Raw genomic sequence first — 22,731 nt, 5'->3', positions numbered from 1 at the left:
AATCAAATATTTTATCCACATTTTGACCTAGATGCTGGGGCTAACCTTGGATGAAACTCTCAAAAGTCTTCTAATATTTACTACGAGGTTCAGCTACACGACACCCGTAAGTGTTCAAAGTTGGCACCACACTCTTTTTGGGACCTACCTGTGTAAAACTTTGAAACTAAGATATTAATTGTTAGTCTGTGGTGTTAATAATTGTAATAGGTGTAGTGACGTTTGATAAGAACTATTAGAGTTGTGTTGCAGCATATCTTATCTTGTAGATTACTCACAAACTTTTATTCTGTGCGTTTCTTAGTTCCTGTTAGGCTGTGTTACATATTAATCGTATTTTATTGCACGAACATGCTCATGTAAACCTTCAATATGGTAGACCTTGCTTGGTAAGGACTCTTCGTCACCGGTTAAAGTACGTTAGGTTAACCCTGGGTTAGATTAGGTTAGCCATAGGGGTTAAATTTGTTATTAGGTTATATTAGATAAGCTTAGGCTATCCTCGGGTTAGATTCGGTTATGCTATGTTAGGTTAGATTAGATTAGGCTAAGTTAGCCTTAGGTTAGATAATGTTATGTTTGATTAGGTTAGGTTAAATTAGGTTAAATTATCACCAGGTTAACTAAAAGCTGAGTTAAGATGACCGGAGAAGTATTAATTCAGGTGAAACATGCAGGTATAATTTGAGACGGATAGCCATTGAGGCCAAACGGGATAGCAAAGTATTCTTATTTACCTAATGGCCATCCCCTAGAGTTGGCCATACCAAGAGAAGGAGTGTAAGATCCCTCCATTGTTCTTGGTTTTTTTGTCAAGGTCTATTTTGAAGCCCAGTACTGTTGTTGACCGTTCCATAAGTCTACCAGCCTCTCTGTGAAAAATATTAGAGTATTTCCTTATATTAATTCTGCATGATAACTTGACGATCTTGTAGTTATGTCCTGTCGTGTTGGTGGCGCGTGACAAGTGACATCACATAAAAATGTTCCGAGTTCACGTTTTAAATCCAATTGGCTTTTAGGATTTTGGATGTGTACTTGGATGGATAATCGAAGGGATATTTCCGGAATTATCTTAGTTGCTCTGTGTTTTGAGTAACTGGCCAAAAACAAGTATTTTAAACAGCTACAGATCTGCGCCTCTAAAATATATTACAGCAATTTTAGTTTCAGTTTTATAGACTCACTCCCGCTGTTCAATATGTTAAAGTGTTCTCAAGCGTTGGTACCGGACCTCAAACACTCGAGTCCCAGAACTGCTCAACTATAAGACCTGACAATTTGAGATTCTTATTCATAATTGATATTTGCACTAATAAGTAGATTTTTAACAAATATTAACCTAGATTTAAGCGATATTGATGTTATTTTTTTATTTAATTACGTATTATTACGGCAAGCAATAAAGGGTCGTTATCTCTGATGAGGATTTGGGGCTCAAACAGGGGTTTTCCTGCCCAAACTATGCAATTGACTACTGCTTTACTTGAGTATTTAATTAAAACTTTGCTTCAAACTTTTATGCTTTAATCTTGGATATATACAAATCGATCCAATAATTGACACAGGGGAGGTTTTCGAGTCATTTATAATGCTCCCTTCCCCCCAAAATAAAAAATACGCGGCAAACTCTTTATGAAGACAACAACGATGGAATATTATTGACAATCTAATATTGCCTAAAGTTTAATATTTTTATATAGAATGTATAATTAAGTCAGTCTCATTAGTGTGTTGTTAGGTTTCAGTAATGCTGGTTCATGTTATTTAAAGGGGAAAATTTTAAAATATTATTGTTATAAATGTTATTACACAGGTACATGTCTTTACTAAAACCTTTATTACACTATTTTATTATTATTTTATTATATTTATTATTGTTTTTACTTTAGTTAATATTACCATTATTATTTGTTATATTATTGCATTTTACAGAATATATTAAGGTTCCAACACTGGGAGCAGCTCCATGTGTGGACAAGATGGCGACTCAGGCGGCGGCCGCTCTGCTCGATGAGTTGATGGGAAGAGCCAGAAATGTCCTGCCCGAGGAGAGAAATCAACAGCTCAGTTGGGATTCACCGGATGTAAGACATTTTTCCTTAATATGATTGACAAAATATATGTCTCAGGTGCCAAATAAAGGAAATATGGGTTATTGTGGTGGTGCCCGCTTGAGGACGAGACCTCCATCGTGTGGGAAAAACAAACTATTTGGCTTTGTTTATGTTTATGAGTTAAAGGACATTGTAAACATGTGTTTTTTGTTTTTCAGTTAGAGGATATTGTAAACATGGTTATTTTTATCAGTAATGAGGTGAATCCTTACTCATTCGCCACTTATAAAGTCTCTAGGGGATGTACATGTAGTAATGGTCGTACTGGACTGTAGTTACAAAAATGCTCGTAAATTACCCACCAATTTCGTCTTGAGTTTTCTATATAGGTTTGTGTTGTAGATAGATAGGATGTAGATATATTCTGTAACCTTTATACTCCACAGTTGTCAGGTATGTTGGTAGGTACTGAGAAGAGACTGGGTAATAGTTTACATGTTCATAAAAGATAACTTGTTCCTTCCCTCTTGAATATCCCAAATAAAAAGTTGGAGGAATTGTTGCTTAAATACTTGTGGTTTTTTCTAGAGTTATTTTAATTTTAAAGAATTATCGTAATTGAGGGAATACTTTCCGCAGAAGTGTGGACGTTGTGTTTATGGTTAAACTGATGACACTTGCCAGCGAGCGGTCCAAATGCTTAGTAGCCAAATCCTTCCCAGCAATCTTTCCATGTGAACTGTTAAGACGATAACAGGTATACTACCTACCAAACCTAAAATAATGTACTGTACTTGTATCCTAGGACAGGTAGGTTAGGTCAGGCTTATTTAGTGTTATCTTATTTCTGATAAATCATTTGTTGCTGGTCGATGCCAAACGTTTGTGGGTACAATACAGAGTTTTTTAGGTACAAGTTGCTGTCCAGGACAATATCACCAAATTGGTTATACAATAATTACTGTAAAACCTTGTTATTTGTTGGAATGTTATTAGACTAAGAAAAAGTTGAGGTAAATTTATAGTAGTTCACACAACTCTGTCAGAAAGTCAAATTATGTTTTTCTAGTGTTTATGTGTGTGTGTGTATGTTTTTTGATTGGTTCTGACCTTGATTTCCGTCGAAAATTGCCCTGTTGGGAACCTGGGTTTTGGGTGGGGCCAGGTGAATACAAAACACCAAAAAACACTAGAACATATAAACCTAACCTTATTTTGGATGTCCTGACCCAGCCTGACCTGGCCCAACCTAACCTGAATCACAATCGAATCTGATTGGGCAAAAAATACTGCAAATTCTAAAAGCAGACACCACAATTCATTTTAATTGGTGGCAAAAAAAAAAGTTTTAGATTGACTGCGTGACGTGTACGGGAATGCATGCGCATGATGATTCATGAAGGGAAGATTTATGGAATTAAATAAGAGAGATTTGTCATGCTCAGTCTCCGTTATTATACGTTTCTGATGGTAATGTAATAGAAGAAAATGATCTTAAAATTAGACGTCTTTTTCAAATACGATAATAGATTTGGGGTAGCTATGTTGTGTGAACTACAGGTACGATAAAATTACCCAAATTTACTACAAACCCTCAATACAAACGTGTTAAATTTTTTTTGCTGTTTTTTGTGTATATTGAACAGAAGTGTTAATGGTTATGAGACATTTGTTTTGAATAACTGTAATAGAGTATCAATAGTAATATTGATAAAATATATTCAGTAAAATCATCATACAAGTTTACAGATGGTTTGATATGTACTGTTATATACTACAGACAAATGCAGGTATAACAGGTATATAGAGGCTACAATGATACCTGTAAATAGTGCTTATAATTTATTTAAGAAGACTAAGCCAACCAAACAATACCTAGCCAAGGTTAGGTTGTTTTGTTGAATGAATAACTACCCCTCGTTTTGCCTCTGACAAGTTCATAATGAATCGTAGTCACCTATATTAAACTCTAATTCATCAAAAACAGTTCTACTCTTGCCTACAAGTTCTGTAGTATCAACTATATCAGGCTGATGGATCTTGAGTAGATTGTAAACTCTTCTCTCTTGTTGAGGAAGGTGTTCCTGTTGTCTTTTATGCTCACTGTATTATATTTCTTTGTGCCAGGTGTGCCGTCACTTCTTAGTCAAGTTCTGCCCTCATGACCTCTTCACCAACACTAAATCAGACCTCGGTCCTTGTGAGAAGGTAAGTGTTGATTATCTTCTGTGGAAATACTGTATTGTTAAATATGAATTACAGTACTGTAATTAGAACTAATTTTTTTTAGATTTTTAATTTGATACAGATTGTTATTACATATATTAAGGTGCAACTAATGGCAAGTTTGTGCATGGCATTATCCTTACGGCTATTTTCTTAGATGTTCGGAGTTAGTTCCCCACACATGAATGGGTTTATTAAACGCCTTTCTGAGGTCTCATGCCAGTCGTAAGCATCAATGATACTTAGCTGCTTGTATTACAAGTATGTACAGTATTTATGAAATATATGAAGCAACAAATAAAAAAATAATTTAACATAAATGATGTCATCTGCCTCTCTATTCGTGGTGTACCATAGTACTGTACAGATACTGTACTGTACCTGTATTAATAAATTGGGCACTTTATGAGAACTTACAATTGGCAAGGTATTTGATGTATCTTACCATTATACACATACTTGACTTAAAAAAATACGTACACTTAACTTCTCTTTGTAAACATGTTTATCCAACATTATGTAATTTCCTATGAAATCTGCATGAACATCCTGTAATAGTTGGAAGCAGTTTTGGAGTTTTTAATCTTTATATAAACTTTGTTTGAAGATATAAGTACTGTTATCACTACAGAAAGTACTGTTATCACTACATGTCAAGAAGTCTTGACATCCAGTAGTGCTCTGGCCTTCAAGATTTCCCCCCAAATGCATTGCTGTATAGTACATGTGGGACAGATGAAAAGTATGTGTATCCAGGTACATCTAAACCTTAGCTTTGATACACAAAATTTGGGTAGTAAACAAGTAAACCACTCATGTATGAATTTGGTTTTTAGCAAAGCCGTCATAAGTGTGACCTGTAGCTGCCGTTGAGAGTGGTCATCGTTGTCGTATTGTCTCACAAAATCGTAAAAATACTCTTTAGAGTGAGTGTACACATGGCTCATACTGCCGTTTGCTGAGCCATGTTACCTCTATATATTTGTATGTACTGTATACTCGAGGCAAAAGTCTGTAATCATAGGAGTTATTTTCAGTTTTGTTGTCTATATTTCAGAAAACACGAAGACCCTAGCGGTGAATTATACCAATTAAGAGGAGGTGGAACCTGTGCTTACTAGGTACAGTATTCCATCAAAGACATCATAAGTTTGAACTGTACAGGATGTCTTTTGTGGAATACTGTACTATTGGACATGATCTCCTCTTGACTATTTCTGGAGACCTGCAACAACACAAGCACCACCTTCTCTTGACTGGTATATTACAGTACAGTCTTGTTTTCTTATTTTCTGAAGTATGAAAAGAACAAATTGAAAATCATTCCAATTATTTCAGACTTTTGAATCACCTTGTGTAGTTTCTCCCCAAATCTGCAACTTATCATATATATATATATATATATATATATATTGGTTTTGTTTTCCTCAGAACATTCACGATGAGGACCTTAAGCGAGAATTTGAAGCGTCAAATTCCTATCGCCGCACTGCCTTCGAAGATGAATTCGTCAGATACGCTGAATCTATGCTCACCGATGTTGATAAAAGAATAAGAAAAGGGAAGCAACGTCTGTCTCTATCAGTTAAGGAAGCATTGGTGAGTTATTCATTTGTGCAGCCGTAATTGTTGATGTTACAATGTATTCCAAACTATGGTCTTCAACTGTATTTATTGTATGTATTACTGACACAAGTCATCGACAATTAAAAATACATCTGTGGTTGTGTAATTGTAATATGTCATGTTGATATTACTGGAGTATACGTGTACAGTAATATCTCCGTTAGCCGGAAGCCCTCAGACATCGGAACTCTCTGATAGCTGGAATTGAAATTTTCTCTGAAAATCGTTCCCAAACCTGGAAATTTCCGTCTTTGGGAACTATTTTCCGAGGGGCACATTTTCCAGAAAATTCCGAAAAATTTTCCTGATACCTGGAAAATTCTGGGGATGGGGATTTTTTTTTGTTTCTGGCTTTGAGGGAGCCGCTTTTTTACCCGGAAATCTCTCATTCGTGGAAGTGCTCTGTACCAATTGTTCTGGCTAACAGAGATATTACTGTATACAGTCCAGGGATTCAAAGGTCTGGGACATAAGCATCCTGTGTGTTTGTGTGATGTATGAACTTAGGATGAAAAAGGAATGGGTCAATTAAAAGTGACAATTGATATGTTAAAGAGCAGTTTGTTGGGGGTAGTAGCTACATAGAAGAGCAAGATTGAAAAAATACAGAAATTTGATGTGAAGGTGAAAGTGTTAGATGACGATATAAGAGATTTTTTACCTATTTGGAGAACAAAAAATGATATGCTGGTATAAGTCTGAGATGGATGGTAGGGGGAGAGGGGGGGGGCTAGAAGTGAAGGAAATGGACATACAGAAGGCAGTAGCATACATGAATGAGCGGAGAAAATGTCATTAGTGAGTTTTGAGGAAAGATGTTCTGTTATTGGGTGATTATTGCTTGTGTGAAGTGGCAGGTAAACCAGATTGTGGATGTTGTTGTGGAAGCTGACTACTGTACCATAGTAGAACACATACTGTACAACAGTGAGAGTGAATTAATGAATGAAAGAAAATATTTATGTGCAGTACAATATTTACCTTTGTTCTGGTCACCTTGCATTAAGCAGGAAAGGGCTTGAAGAAAAGTTTGTAATGGAAATATTTATTTTACAGGATAGCAGCACCACTGGTGATGGACGTGTTGATGAGCAACTGGAGCTTCTCTCTGAGAGAATAACTGGGTTAGTCAGTGAAGCTGAACGTTTAGGGTCGGAAGGCAATGTTGAAGAAGCACAAGGTTTGCTGAAGTTGTGTGATCAACTGAGAGAAGAGAGAGACGCACTCCGTCGCAGTAGTGAAAACTCTGTATGGCATCAGGTAAAATTATTTTTTTAATGACTAAAATTCTGTCGTAGTTTCCTCGTGTGATTATTTAAGAATGTTAAGAGCTAAAGACTCAGGCACACAGTACTGTATGGAATCTGTCTTGGGAGATGAGGTGTACAGTCATTATTTTTTAACCCTAACTCTGCATTAGTCTGTGGAAACGAGGGTGATCGGCGACCCTGATATTATATCACTGTCTGTTCATATTTTTATTATGTGAACTGAGTCACCACACCAGGTATGAAGAACGTTAACACTTATGTAAACTAGGGGAAAACATGGCTACCACCTTTGTGTAAGAAATTTGATTTTGTATTAAATTTTTAAATACTGTACATTATACAGTACAGTTTTCATACAAAATTAATGAGATGCCATGCAGAAGTATAAATATGAAAACACTAGAATTTTCATCTACCATTGCACTTAGTGATGGAGTGTTGAAGTGAGCATCTGGAGGCTAAGTAACTTTGGTATTTAGTGAGAGGAGCAAGGGGAGGGAGGGAGGATTGACTACCAGTGGATTACATTTATTTATGGTGATTTGTGATTAAAATCTTAATAATGCTAATAGTATTTATGTAGGGTGCTTTACAGATCTTTAAAATGATTGTCTATCCCTGGCTGAGTTTGCATTATATATTTATATACAGTATTACATAATGTGCATTTTGTGTGTGTATATCTGTGTCTGTTCCATATGCATTTACACATTTTTAAAGAAAGAGAGCTAAAATTTGGTGGGAAGGTGTGGGTGGCTTAGGGGCTGGTTGTGCACCATCTCCTATCCCTCCCCAAGGGGACTGACCAAGGACCCCATCCACAAATCAGCCCACAGTTTTGAAGATAAGAGGGTAGGGAGGTGTGGGTGGCATAGGTTATTGGTGTGCACTGTCTCCTGTCCCTCTACCTAGACAAAGCCAGGTGTGTATGTTTGTGTGTGTGTGCTGTATATATATTGGATTCCTTAATTAATCTGACAGTTTAATATATTATACAAATGATCCTTATGGTTGACATATTTTAGATGCCATGCTTTGTTCACTTATCAGTTATGTATGATACAGTAGTTAATGTCAAGAATATTCTGAGTTATCAAGAACTTATTGTTAGACCAAAAGCTTGGTGCACCTAAGTGTTGTTGGGTGTGGAGTGTTAGGGGCTGTAAAGTAATTAATACATCTTGCTAGTAAAGAAAGGTGCACCTAAGAAAGTTTGAATAATCTCTTCTTTCTAAGAAGAGAAGGTTCCTTAACTTCTTTTGAATATACTGTACCGGTATTTGTACTGTTTTAGAGAACACTGTATTTACTTAAACATAATTCAATTTAATATTTAGACTGGGTTCAATTTAATATTTATAGTGGGTTTAGTTTAATATTTATACTGTACTGGGTTAACATGTATATATATGACTGACTTAAATACATGATACCTGTTAAGGGTAGCCCTTATCTCACTCAGGCAGCAGAGATGGCTGCTTCCCAGGAGAAGCAAATGGAAGTGTGTGAGGTGTGCGGTGCATTCCTCATCGTGGGTGACGCCCAGCAAAGAATCGATGATCACCTCACGGGCAAACAGCACGTTGGGTTTGCCAAACTCCGCCAGGCCATCCAGGAAATCAGAGATGTGAGGACTTTGTAAACTAGTTGATTGTAATAGGGAAGTGGTATGTGGTGGTGTTACATTTTATTTTCGTGGACTGTAAGGGGTCAGTGAAGTAATAGTTGATTTTGATAGGGAACTATTATATGATGTTCATAAACTTGTGAGAATTATTAAAATATTGTGTTGTGATTTTCACAAATATTCTGCAGGCTTAGGTATTGTCATGGATTGTTGTATAATTAAGCTGCTAGCAGTAAGAACATAAATATTTTCTTTGTGATCTCTGTACTGGACTGTGTTTCATCATTTTACGTACTCCAACTCACCAGAGTCGTGAAAAGGCAAGAACAGAGCGCGAGCTACTACGCGAGAAGGAACGGGAGGAGAGACGTAAGGCATTGCTAGAAGAAGAGAAACGCAAGGAAAAAGAAAGAGAAGATAGACGGAAGAAAGAAGAAGAAAGAAAACGAAGGAGGTAAGTATAACAGATAAGTTACCCTCGGTGTCGCCCATACATGTTAATCCTTAGTGTGATGTATAAATTTATGATCACTTAGAGGTCTTCTTGATAGATCTCAGATGTACTGTACTTATCATCTCTCAAAGTAAACTACCTCCCAGGAGATATAGGGATTATCCTAACATTATCTCTTGACACCAACACTGATGTAAGGATTCTTGTTGACCTACTGATGCCAGCTGTCCACCACCTATCCTCTTATAGGGACTGTATAAGACATGCATGCTGTGTAAGGTAAGATTAGGTTTGAATAGTGATTTCATCTGTGCTAATATTTCCAACCATTTTCCAGAATTTATCGGTGATGATCAATTTATCTTGGCCTCTTTTTAACTGTGATAATACATGAGATATTGTGTTGTTTTAGCCGGGATAGAGAGCGCGACAGGGAGAGAAGGGATCGTAGTAGAGAGAGAGACAGAGAGCGTGAAAGAACCAGAGACCGGGACAGAGAGCGCGACCGGAGGGATCGACGTCAGTCTCGCAGCAGAGAGAGAAGACAATCTCGTAGCAGAGAGAGGAGTTACAGAAGCTCTCACTCAAAGGACAGAGATCGACGAGACAGGGACAGGTGAGTCTTAGGGTGTATGTATCCTCTTTTGTTTAGACTACTCCGGCCATTACAGTACCATAAATAGAAACTATGATGTGCAATTACATGATAACGAGAGTTAGAATTTAGGCAAATCTACAGGGTGTCTCAGAAAAATATGTATATATGCTGCCTTACAGGTTTTTGTGAAGACTGTGTGAATGCTTGTACGGTATTCCAAGCATTCTCGTGATCTCCACGGAAATCTGTAAGGTAGTGTGTATAAATTTATTGAGAGGCCCTGTATTATTATGTGGACAAGTTAGAAGTGCTTCCCAATTCCCCAGTACTGTATACCACTGTAGAGGCAAGAGGAAATTATATTATTCTTTCTAACAGTCAAACTTCTTTCAGACATCATCGGTCTCATAGCCGTGATCACGAACGCAGAAGATACAGGGAGGAGAATGGTAATTATTAAGTAGGTTGCATTTATGTTATTAAATATCTGCTTTTGTAGAGTATATGTACTGTATTAAAGGTGGACCTCAACATTCTGGGGAGTTATGTTCCTGGAAAGTGATGTGAATGTTGCAGCCGAGGATGTTAATACTTTAATGTTTAGGGGAAAATGGCATCCGAGAACTAAGAGAAAATTATAAATAAATAAATAAATGAAAATTAAGATAAAAGACAGTGAAGAGATGTACCATGTACTATACATAAATAAGATAAACCCAAAAATAAAGTTGATGTGGTGTTTGCAGGTCTAAGAGAAGGCCATTGTTGAAGTGCCATTGACAGTAGATCGAGCAAGACATTACAGGAAACCTAAAGTATTGAAGCTTACCTTAGCAAAACAATGTTGACAATAGAAATATCTTGAATGTGCAAGGCAGGAAGTAGGTGACCATGTGGTGGCCAGCTGGTACACCAAGGTCACGATTCATTACAGGGGGTCCCCGGGTTACGTTCCCGAGGACGTTCTTAAGTCGGATTTTTACATAAGTCGAAACACGGCTATGTGCATACTGTACTTACAGAACAACGTTTAAAATCCCACTATATCATAGTCTAAGTCCTCTAACTTAATTTAAGACAAAAGAAATAGAATGACAAAATACTGTACAGTATATGAAAGTAAAAAATAAGTCCTCCGGTAAATAAACTACTGTAAATTTCAAGTTGAACCCCTCTCATATTGGCGGGCGTTCGTAAGTCTGGGTCCCCTGTATATGTTTAGTTATCTTGTTACAGGATAATATTCTCTTTAATGTGTATACCACTTGTTTCATGTTAGAAAGGTAAGGTATGCAGTGTTTTCTTACTATGCTTATAAAGAATGTTTTATTTATTACACCTTAAGCATAGAGTAGTACAGTACAGTATAGAGGGTATGAGCTTAACTGGCTAGTGAATAAACTTATAAGATCCCACGGTGATCTTGTGTTGTGGTAATGTTCTAATCAAACCATTGTTCCAAACCATGATCATGGCTTGGATTTTCTGTGCCACTGTTTGAATTGTCAGGGATAGTTGGTGGCTGCTCCTCATATATACAGTAATACAGTAGTAGTTCCTGGTGTATCTTGGCTGCTCCCTTACACCCTCAGTATTAACTTGATCACCATAGAAGATGCATGTGCTTCCCCCCAGCTCCACCATGTTCTTATTTCTAGATGATTTGTTTCTTAGTTCATGCTTATTTTACAATGTAGTATTTATGGTTTGGTATGTCTATATACTACAGTTTATTATAGGTGTGTGTGTGTGTTTTTTTTTTTTACAGAAGTTCAAAGAAAGGGAATATAATAGTGGACTAAGGTGAAAAACTGCCATAGCAAATCTTTACAGTATAGTGTGAATATGGTTCCCTCCTTGATGCTGTATAAGTGATACTGTCATGTAAACAACTTCACTGTTCGAATTTAGATTTTGAGATGAATTTGGTAATTTGCCAAATGATTAGTGCATGTGAGCAAAGGGTTGTGGTGGCCGAGTGGATAGAGCACTTATCTTTTCCTAAAGGTCGTTAGTTCGATCCTGGTACACTCAGGCCTCGCAAGTTGGGGATTTGAAAGCATTCGAGTATATGCTGGTTACGCTGCTGCCTCCTTGTTATTGAAAGCTTTTCATAGTGTGTTGTATTCTGCACTATCCCAGATGGGCAGTTAGGCCTATGGGGCCCGTTTTTACTTTATCATGTTAGTGCAAAATTTGGTTGAAAAGACACTTGAAAGTGTTTGGATGGTACATTATTTATTGACTTTTTTTGAGAATGTACATGTGGGAATTATGATGAATTGGAGTAGAGCAATTTCTTTAAAAAGTGGTATGGTCCACTCTGAGTTGAATAAAATCGTCTGGTGTTAGTCAAATTGATTAAGTGTCACCCTTTAAAAATGGTATTGTTCTCTCCTTATGAAGTAGCAATGTCTACTTACAAAAATTTACTAATTCTTTGACACAGTAAGAGATAAGTTTATATTTGTAACCTAGTGTGGAACGCAGGGTGTCCACAATGACCTGCTGCCTGTCATTTGTTCTTTGGTGCACAAACCAACACAAGTGTGGAAAATGCCTATAAAATGGTGATTGTAACTTTATATGTAAATGTTTTTTTTCCACTTAAAGTACTGTATACCACTTTCAATTTTATTACTTTGATGTTTATCTCAGGACACGTACAACCCCGTGACTACTGATGGCAACAGGGCTTAAGGGAGGAAGCCGAGAGGGAGACGCGGAGAGACGAGGTGGACGAACAGGGCATGAGTGAAGGCTTAAGCAGTGAGTGATCTCCGCTTGAGGTAAGTGGCAACATATTAGTAATTCTTTCTCCAGTACAGGGTCTTCACCAGGTGAGTGGATGTGGTCAATTGTTTGCCTGCCAGGGTCTGGTGTCAGTGGTCCCTGCTAACCTCCAATGACTTTTTATCAAATTTTAACATATAAAGAATTTGTTTGCCTTATTTTATTGCTGTAAGGAGTTGACGACAATAATGTTTGGTTTTAAAATGATGTTGAGTTGGTATACTGAATGTAGCCAACACTTGTATGTACTGTAGTTCTTTTACAAGTGCGATGTCCTTATTTAATTTTATCCATTACTTATATTTGTTTTCAACATTAGATAAACTATTGAAGGTACAGTATTTTTTTTCAGTAAAAGGTGTGTTATTATTCAGTGGTTGTCACACAGGTGCACACTCTTGGTACAGTAACTCATAATGTGAAGCTGTTTGTTAAGGTGTTCCATCGAGGGTTCATAATTGGTGAGGTAATGTTTTTAGAACCTGTGTGCGTATGTGTGTTTAAAACCAGTGTCTTGCTCATGCCAGCTTTGAACCCCGAATTTGAGTATGTATTAAAACTCATCTATATATAGTTCTGTATGTAGAGGTACACATGGGTTCTAAAAACAATATCATGTCAACTTTATGAACTCTAAATTTTTTTCATATGTATATTGTTTTTAAGGTGGGCCATAGAGGATAACACAATGCTACCATAACTATAGTTTATTGTACAGTATTGCTCTTTGTGTGGATGCCTATGTTTGTTAATTTTTGGATGTTTGTATGTGTGGATGTGGGTGTATATGGTTGTGTGATCATGGATGTTGATATATATGCAAGCACGTGTGTGTGTAAGCATGTTTGTATATGTGGATATATGTGATTTGGGATGAATATGCATATTTGTATGCAGATATGAAATTGTGTGTGGATGTATGTATGTTTATGTGTGGATGTATGTTTGTATGTGGATGCAAGGACATATGTTTACACTTGGGTCCAGTGTGTGTGTTTGTTTAGTCATAGCAGATGGTTGTTGTTTGTCCAGCAAGAACATTTATGCTCATCATTATACAGTATCGGCGATATACTAACTGTAATGTTTATTAAAGTTTGCATGTACAATTGGGGGATGATTTTACTTAATGTCTTCTTAGGTAATCATCATCATTAGTTCCTCCAATTCTCATTCTTCCCTGTTCAGCAACTTTTTTCATTCGTTATGTTTTTCACTTTTTTGATGGCTATACCTGTTTAGTTTTTCTTAGTCTCGCATTTTCTCTCTTTATTTTCCTTGTTTATATTACCCTTTTTTTCCCAATACTTTTCTGCCATTCTCAAGTATATAAACTATATGAACTTGCTAAGACTTCAGGAAATACTTTAATAACATGTGTATAGTTATGAGCTGGCTAAGGCATAAGGAAATAATGTGTGTGTAGTTAGTTACTCCCCACAGTTGGTTGGTTCATCTATGCATTTAATTCTGGAAGAAATTTAATGTGAATCCAGTTAACAGTTTGGGTATACAGGTTGACAACCGTTTATCCGAAAACCGAATTTATTTTTGTGGGGCAAGAATTTCGGATAAGGGATTGTCAACCTGTAGTACAAGTAAGTTACACAGACTTACTACGGTAGCTACTGTGGAAAATTGGAAGAGGAAGGATGATCTAAATTGGTCGGTTTAACATAACCTGACCTAAACCTAACCTAACTTAATCTAACCTAAAGTAACCTAACTTGTTCTAATGTAATCTAACCTGACCTGACTTAACTTAACCTGACCTGACTTAACTTAACCTGACTTAACTTAACCTAATCTGACCTTACTTAATCTAATCTAATCCAATCTAACTTAACCTGACATGATCTTCATGTGTTTGATAGAAGCTACGGATTTATTTATTTATTTTTTCCTTACCCCCAATTCATTTGACCTTTTGATCGTGATGATTATTTTCACATCTTGTATCACATCTGTTTCCTCTGTTGACTGTTATTCCTGCTTTCTTCTGTCGTCTATTGTATCGGTAACTCATCATTAACCTACTCTTGTCTCATGAATTTTTACCTGTTTTTCTAGATCTCATAATTTTTTGGGCAAGTTGTAATACTCTTCCCAGAATATTTTTGCAAATATAGTAATTTTTTATTTATTTTTTTATTTATTAATTTTTTTTTGGCTGTATAATAGATGCTGTATTGATTTTTTTTGGCTAGTTGTAGTTTTTGTTTTTTTATTTTCGAGATCACACGGCGGAAGGTGACTGCAAGATGTGTTTAAACTTGTACAGTAGTTGATAGCCGCTGTCATCTATTAATTTACTTAAGCACAGTTATTTTAGTTGTTATTAGTGGGAGTAAGTTTAATGCCATTCACTAGTTTCGTTTTTTTTTTTTTTTTTCCCCAGTCTGTTTTTACTCGGACACTTTGATAGTTTTCCCGGGTGTTTAATGTTTAGTTAGAGAACAGGTTGTGAAATTATGGCCACACTTTACTCAAGAGTTTATGAAAATACTGATGAGAAAGCTATCAGCTGAGAAGACTTAAAACTGGTAGGTCATGGAGTTTACTTTTTTTTATCTAGTATTTAAGTTAAAGGATTTTTATTTTTTAATCATTGTTGCAGATACTTATTGTGATTTACCTGTAATAGTTTTTGGGTAATTATCAATGTGTCTGATCTTGTTACCCCTCCTTCACACATCAGAACAGAAAACAAACACTCACTGTACAGCAGGTTTAAAGAAGTGCCAAGAATATATCGATGAGTTGGGCCGATGAGTCAATACACTGAATGCCTTTACTCAGTGCATGGGGCAGGTATGTTTTGAAATACTAGGGAAAAGAAAATACAGTAGAGAATAATACTAACAATAAAATGCTCCTGTAAGCTTTAATAAGTGATGGATAATATTCCTCTATAGTTCTGGTTGTTCGTATACGGCCAATAGGTGTAGATCACTTCGAAACATTTGAAGTTCTTTTTATTTATTTTTTGTCACGGCAAGTGTTGATTTTGAGTACAGTAATGGTGTTGTCTTGTGTTAGTGTATGTATGGTAACTACAAGTTTCTAGCCACCCCTCTCCCTCTCCCCACCCCTCTCCCTCTCCCCACCCCTCTCCCCACCCCTCTCCCCACCCCACCCCCCTAGTTAAAGTTCGTTATTATTAAGACAGTGTTTTCATGCCATTTTTAAGATCTCCAGTTTTAACAACGTGGGTTTATGAGCTGCCATGGCTTTCGAGACTTAGATTTGCTTGTATTTGTGGCTTCATTCACTTCGTTACCTTCCATAGTAGCCATTCATCGTTTACATTGTCAACTTGGCTTTTTTTCAGCGATTTTTGTGGGTTAGCGCAACTGTTATGGTGGATATGTGTACTTTGTTAAGTGAATACATTTTTTCTTCATTTTTTTTTATCTATGTTGCCTCAGTCATGTTGGGACTATGTTGCCCCAATCATGTAGGGACTATGTTGCATTTGTCATTAGGGGACTGTGTTGCATTAGTATTGTAGAGACTGTGTTGTCTCTGTCTTGAACTGAACATTTTATTTCTCTGCCAGATTTACCCAAAAGGATGTGTGTGTGTGTGTGAACCTTGGTATTTTCATCTCAACATATATTCTAATCTTGGATGGATTGATTTAAAATTTGTTCGTTGTTATCATTACCGTTTATTTTTCCTTGGTTTTTTTTTTATGATGTTACAGGATAGAAAGTGAAGACAGTCTTACATTGAGTTAATATTTGTGACTCAGACATTATAATTTATCTTATGTTCTGTATTTATATATCCTGGGTTTACTCTGGCTGTAATAGTTGTACTGTATCTGGCATCATTTAGCAAAACTTGTGGATTATCACTTGAGAGAATTACTCCTTGTGCAACACTTTCTGTTTTGGTGTGGTGGCTGAGTGGGTACTGTGCTCCTCTCCTGTCTTACTGATCTCTGGATTGATCTTTGGGTAATCCCAGTCTAGCTTGCTGTAAAGGGGTACTGATATTCACAGTTGGGGAAGTGAAGGTAGATGAGTGTATTCAGGCATTACACAGGAGTTGTTTAAGGAGAGAAGGGCAAGTAATCAGCTCCATTATGATGAAATGCATTAGACTGAGCGATTATGAATTAACATATTATCTTTCTCGAGTATATAAAATATTTCAGAATCTCCATGTTAAGACTTGGCAACTAATAGCTTAATGAATGAATCTGATGCTTTTTGAATTGTTTTGATGTTTAATGTTACCTTAATTCCCCTGAAAGTACATCTTTTCTATAGACTTATTAGTCAGTTATGAAGCAGGATGAGGAGCTGGTGTGATGGGCACAATTGTTCATTACTACCAAGTGCTCATTACTAAAACAATGAATAAGTACTGTACTGTATAAATATCACATGAAAACTTTTAACCCTGGACTGGCACCTAAGGATTCCTTACTCCTCCCCAATACTCTGTGTGCAAAAATGGAATGCAGGGAACAGGAAACTGATGATAGCTGCCATTCTTACAGCTAACTTCTTCTAGTGGTGGTAGCTGTTTAAGGGTTAAAATAACTTGGGCTGTGTCCTCCAACACCTTAAAAAACTAAGCTAATATATAATGTAAAATATCTTAAGGAAACATCATGCATCAACAAATTCTAATATGGACAAACAGTAAGACACCTTGAGGTATGCCCCAGATTGTGGTGCCAGCAATGCTGCCTCCTTGTGTACCAAACACTTAAGTTTTTAGTATTGTGTCCACGCTCTCTAATGGGTAGTTATGCCTATGGGACCCACTTTAACTTTTCTCTAGCATTTACCATGGTCTTCTTGAAATGCTAAGCTGATTTAATTAAGATTCAGTCCTGTTGAGTCAATAAATTTCCCACTAGGACACCCAATTTTTTACGAGTTCAAAATATTTGCCACCTTAAGGGAATACTTTGTATCTAACATTTGAAATAATTGAATGAAAGAAAAGTTTTTAAGCATCATTAAATGACTGAAGGAATTTATTGGAAGTAACAACTGTGATTTTTTTAAACTACCGAAGACTGAAAAACAGATGCTATGCGCTGATTTTTTTCCATTTTCTTTGTGGACAGGAACGAATAATGTTACACAAAATCGATACACATAGTTGCAAAGAACATGCAGATTCATAATTATTATTTATAAGGGTGGTTATAAATGCATTTGCTTGCAATATAGAGCATTTTATGGCATCACTTTTAAGGAGTGGATTTTAAGTTTTTAAAATTGGTGGATAGTACATTACTGTACTGTACTTTGGTTTATGGAACAATGATACAAATTAAATAATTTTGGATAAGTGCGCTGGTTCCATCAGGTGGTCGGCATGAAGCCCACCCTTGGCTTCTAATAGGGCGTCGTCAACCTTCATCATTTAGTCTGCCTGCAGTTTGTAGTGTAAGCTGATGGTGACTTAACTTATGTGGTAGCAGATCCGACAAGCTGACTGTTGAAGAGAATGCTTTAGGCAGTATTTAAGAAAATTCATTACCCAGTACTGTGATTTGTATACACTACAGTACAGTACCATAATTGATAACAGTATATATTATATCTCCATGATTTATGGTGAACCGCTGGTGTGAGGTGTGTATTTTATTGAAGGTATGTGTAAGACTTGTACTGTACTGCGGTGCCTCCTGTGATATACTGTACAGGATGTTCAGTGCAGCCCAAAACATCATTATACACTGGTTATTTTGGTCCATGGCTTATGCTACTGAACACCCTCTACAATAGTGTTACATTTTCTTTATTTAGATACAATATTTTATTTCTTCTCACTGGGTTTATGAAAACCAGTATACAGTACAGGGTGATTCAGGTCATACACATGTACAGTACAGGGTGATGTGGGTCATACACATGTACAGTACAGGGTGATTCAGGTCATACACATGTACAGTACAGGGTGATGTGGGTCATACACATGTACTGTACAGGGTGATGTGGGTCATACACATGTACTGTACAGGGTGATGTGGGTCATACACATGTACTGTACAGGGTGATTCAGGTCATACACATGTACTGTACAGGGTGACTTGGGTCATACACATGTACTGTACAGGGTGACTTGGGTCATACACATGTACTGTACAGGGTGACTTGGGTCATACACATGTACTGTACAGGGTGTCTTGGGTCATACACATGTACTGTACAGGGTGACTTGGGTCATACACATGTACTGTACAGGGTGACTCATCAGTTTTACACCATAGAAAAATCTGTGTTTTTATTTTATTCAGGTGAGGTAATCAAAACAAAGATCAAGGAGAAATTAATGTCAGAGGAAAAAAATAAGTAATATTTATGTAAGACCAGATAATACAGTACACAGAAACACTTAAGCAACAACACCCAGGCATATGGTGGTTGTCAGTTAAATTATTTTGCAACTGATCAATGTGTAGCATCTGGCTTTCCCTACATGAATATTAAGCTGACTTTTTCTTGGTTTGTTTTGATTCCCTCACCTGGAAAAGAGAAGAACATCGATTTTCCTCTGGTGTAAAACAGATGAGACACTCCATACTTGTGTATGACATGTGAGACATCCTGGGCAAATATGTGTAACATATCAGTGGGTGTCCTGTGACACACCCTGTACAGTATGGTGTGTGACCTATGAGACACTACAGTATAGTGTGTGACCTATGAGACACTACAGTATGGTGTGTGACCTATGAGACACACTGTATGGTATGGTGTGTGAGCTATTGAAACACACTATTCTGTTACAAGCATATTTTAGTTTTATAATGTTATGAATGTGTTGCTGTTGTACACCTTGGTACAGTATAAGATGGCTACTATGGAGGTTAACTTCTTGGAATCATTAATGTTATTTCAGATGTTTGATTTATTTTTAATGAACTAAAATACTCCCTGACACGTCTACTCCCCTCTCTGATTACTTTTCTCTAAAACTGTTTCTCTTAATAATGACAAGTGTAAAGAACAAAGAAATAAAGGACGACTTGGTGGCAGGTGTTTGATACCTCATCATTGGTAACAGGTCAGATGGGCCCCATTCCAAAGTGGCCCCCTCATCCAATCTATTAGGAATGGGCTCTGTCTCATTAGGCCTCAGTCTTACTGGTTAGGTTGGGGACCTATTTGACATGGAGCCCCATCATTTTGAGAGTCATATGGTCATGAATGGCGACACTGCGTTAATGCCTCCTCAGCCGCGCTCCGTGGCCTTGACTACTTTAGAACACCATTCTCTGTCAGTGGAGGGGAATCATTTATCATGCATCTGGAGGTAAGGTTTCTTTTTCTAGAGACTCCTGTAAATTTATGTAAAAGAAAAAATAAATATTACTAAAAGAGAAATAAATATTTTTGGTTAAGATAAAATTTGTTTCAAAGTTGTGTGGGCAGTCATGATATATGTGAACTTGTCTTAAAACACAAAAGAGATTTATTGACGCACACACATGTACACACACACACACACAAACTTACAATATATATACCACACACAAGCACACTTAACAATGTACACACACATATACATGTATATGCACACACACATGTAGACGACACACAAGCACACTTACAATATACACACACACACACACACACAAGAAGGTGTAGCAATACAGTTTACCACTAGATGTACAAATTTATTTTATTTAGTATTATCAAAAGAGTTTTACTACATGTCATCAGTCCTTCAAAAAAGTATAAGTCATTTGGGATTTACTCATCTGTATTGTTTTTAAGCTTTTGTATTTATTTCATATTTATTATTGTCCTGATCCAATAATTCAGGTTTTCTTGACCACACCTACTGTCTTACCAGTCGAGCCTATTGTCGTTGGTGTAGCCGAACAAGGCTTTGTCTGTACCACTTAATTTGTCTCTAAGAGGTAAGTGGGTGTTTTACAGTGACCATGAAAACGTGCTTAAACAGCAGACCCTTTCATTATAATTAATCATGTAGAGGAACAGTAACCTTTTGGAATGGACCTTTTTTTTTTATTGCTTGAGAGGACATAATAATGGTATTATTGGGAGGTAAATTTTGTTGTCCGACTTGATCTAGTATTCGATGCATTGCAGATAGGGAGAGCAGTCTATGTAGGACTTGATCTTTTCCAGTCCAGGATAATGAATAAACACGTGTTCTGCACAGCTTACTTCTTACATTTTATATACATGTTTGTCATTGTAGAATGTCTTTCTTGTGCACTGATACAGCTGCCTGATATATACCAGTGAATTGTTTAAAAAATTATTTTATTTTGTGCATATTACATGTGTGTGATCTGAGAGATGGTAGGCCACAGCTGGTATATAACAGTGAGCTTTGTGAACTTGATGTTTAAAGTACTGTACTCATTTCCTTGTGAACTTTATCAAGGAAATTTTCACTTTAGTTCCCGGATTTAGTATTCCCAGACATGAATGTGGTTTGTCAGTTAGATGTACCCAAAGTTAGGTTGTAAGGTGTATTTATTGGTCTTATAAAAAAGTAATGTGACCTTGGGCTTCACAGGATTACCTTCTGGGAGCAAGCAATGAAGACTCGGTCAAGCTACTTCTGCAGTACACTCTTATCTTGGGACTGAACGAGCAGCGTAGTCTGACGGAGAACGATGCAGAATTTCAGGACGTGCCTTCAGCCTCGACTTTTTGTAGCCAGGTGATCCCCCTCCTTTCACACTCCCCTCTCTGCCTCCCCCACTCGGCCTCTTCCCAGCCCTACCCATCTTGACTTCCCTGATGGGCATTCATAGGTTCAACAGTCTGATTTTATAAATCATGAGTTAGTGTATATTTTTTCCTCTTAGGTTTCATTGTATAATTATTACCAGATACAGTACTGTGGTGATGTTCTGGAACAGACATTGTTTGAATGACTGTAAAATTTATACATTATATACATACTGTAGTTTGCTTACAGTCTACACTATGTGTACTTTTGAGATGTTAATGCTAGGGTGATGAAACATCTTTCCTGTTCATCTTAGTTTAGGTGCGATAACCTCTTCAAACAGAGTTGTGATGCTGTTTAAGGAAGTTCGTTGGTTGTCCGGTCACATTCCATCAATTATCTCATCTCTCCACTCTAGTAAGGTGAGATATTGTGAATTGTGTCAATAAATGTGTAAATTCTAATAGAAGTATTATTATCCCTTCTTTAATCTAGAATTTTCATTAATTAGTTAGAAAAAAAATTTCATGTAGCAATAGACAATATTTATTGTACTGTATGGGTCACCCATGTGTGAGTTTAAAACTCTTATGTTTACACATATGATTATGGAAGTACTGTAGCAAAAAGTGCACTACCAGAAATACGTTTACTTACAGATTGATAATAAAATGTAAAATTATTAAAGAAATGAGGATGTTAGTCATGTTATACTCACTAGACAACTTGTGATGTGTATGTGGAGAGGCAGTGTGGCGGTAGTTGTAGTAGTGGTGGTGTAATGACCACGGTCATACACGTCAGTTAACGCCAAAATCAGACGATTCATATTACGCTCAATAGCCCACAAAACATGTAACTCTGCTTTCGTTTGAGTCCTCCATCTGAGGAGTCCGTTTTCTCATCGCTTCAAGACGCCTCAGTCCTCCGTTATCCCATTTTCTCTGACTTACTGAAACCAACCTCTCTATAAAGTAAATCTGAAGGTGAGAGAGAGAACACCATTGTTTTGAGTCATACAAGATCCTTTGTGAGTGATGTTGAAACCTTTAACTGTCTTTATTATTCGTGACACTTGTTAAGTAAGCGAGTGTCGAGACTGCCAGTACGAATAGCGTCCAAGGATATGGTCCCTGGTTAGAGCCAGGCATTTCTGAGTACTACTGAAATTAGATCATTTTGATGCCCAAACATCAGAGAATCTGATGTTTGTAGTTTAGTTAGTGTCAGTTGCCTATTCAAGAAAGCCATTAATCTCATGAAAGAACATGTCATGTCTTATCTCCAAGATCTCAACCTATACCCATAGTGGGTCCTTGTCTAGAAATTCGCTTAGGTTGGGATAACTAATGTTTTCAACATGTGTATTTCCACTTTTTCCTGGCAAGCTCAAT

At 36.8% G+C, this 22,731-nt stretch overlaps 1 protein-coding gene across 3 annotated transcripts; it reads left to right on the top strand.

The window, feature by feature from the left end:
- The first annotated feature begins 46 nt into the window (after positions 1-46).
- Positions 47-21,801, top strand: LOC121856046 (luc7-like protein 3). Of its 3 annotated transcripts, none has more exons than XM_042351315.1 (11): positions 48-106; positions 1,936-2,087; positions 4,185-4,265; positions 5,715-5,882; positions 6,966-7,169; positions 8,643-8,807; positions 9,116-9,261; positions 9,674-9,877; positions 10,253-10,308; positions 12,518-12,648; positions 21,179-21,801. In XM_042351315.1, exons 2-10 carry the CDS (start codon positions 1,983-1,985, stop codon positions 12,541-12,543), a joined length of 1,155 nt encoding a protein of 384 aa, XP_042207249.1. In that variant the 5' UTR covers positions 48-106; positions 1,936-1,982; the 3' UTR covers positions 12,544-12,648; positions 21,179-21,801. The 3 variants fall into 3 exon arrangements, with proteins under 3 accessions (XP_042207248.1, XP_042207249.1, XP_042207247.1); XM_042351313.1 differs by having other exon boundaries at positions 49-106; positions 8,622-8,807; XM_042351314.1 differs by lacking the exon at positions 21,179-21,801 and having other exon boundaries at positions 47-106; positions 8,622-8,807; positions 10,253-10,319; positions 12,518-12,654.
- Positions 21,802-22,731: the final 930 nt, after the last annotated feature.

The sequence above is a fragment of the Homarus americanus genome, unplaced genomic scaffold (assembly GCF_018991925.1).
Source record: "Homarus americanus isolate GMGI-L3 unplaced genomic scaffold, GMGI_Hamer_2.0 scaffold19117, whole genome shotgun sequence".
Lineage (NCBI taxonomy): Eukaryota > Metazoa > Arthropoda > Malacostraca > Decapoda > Nephropidae > Homarus > Homarus americanus.
This window is presented reverse-complemented; position numbering and strand designations above follow the sequence as displayed.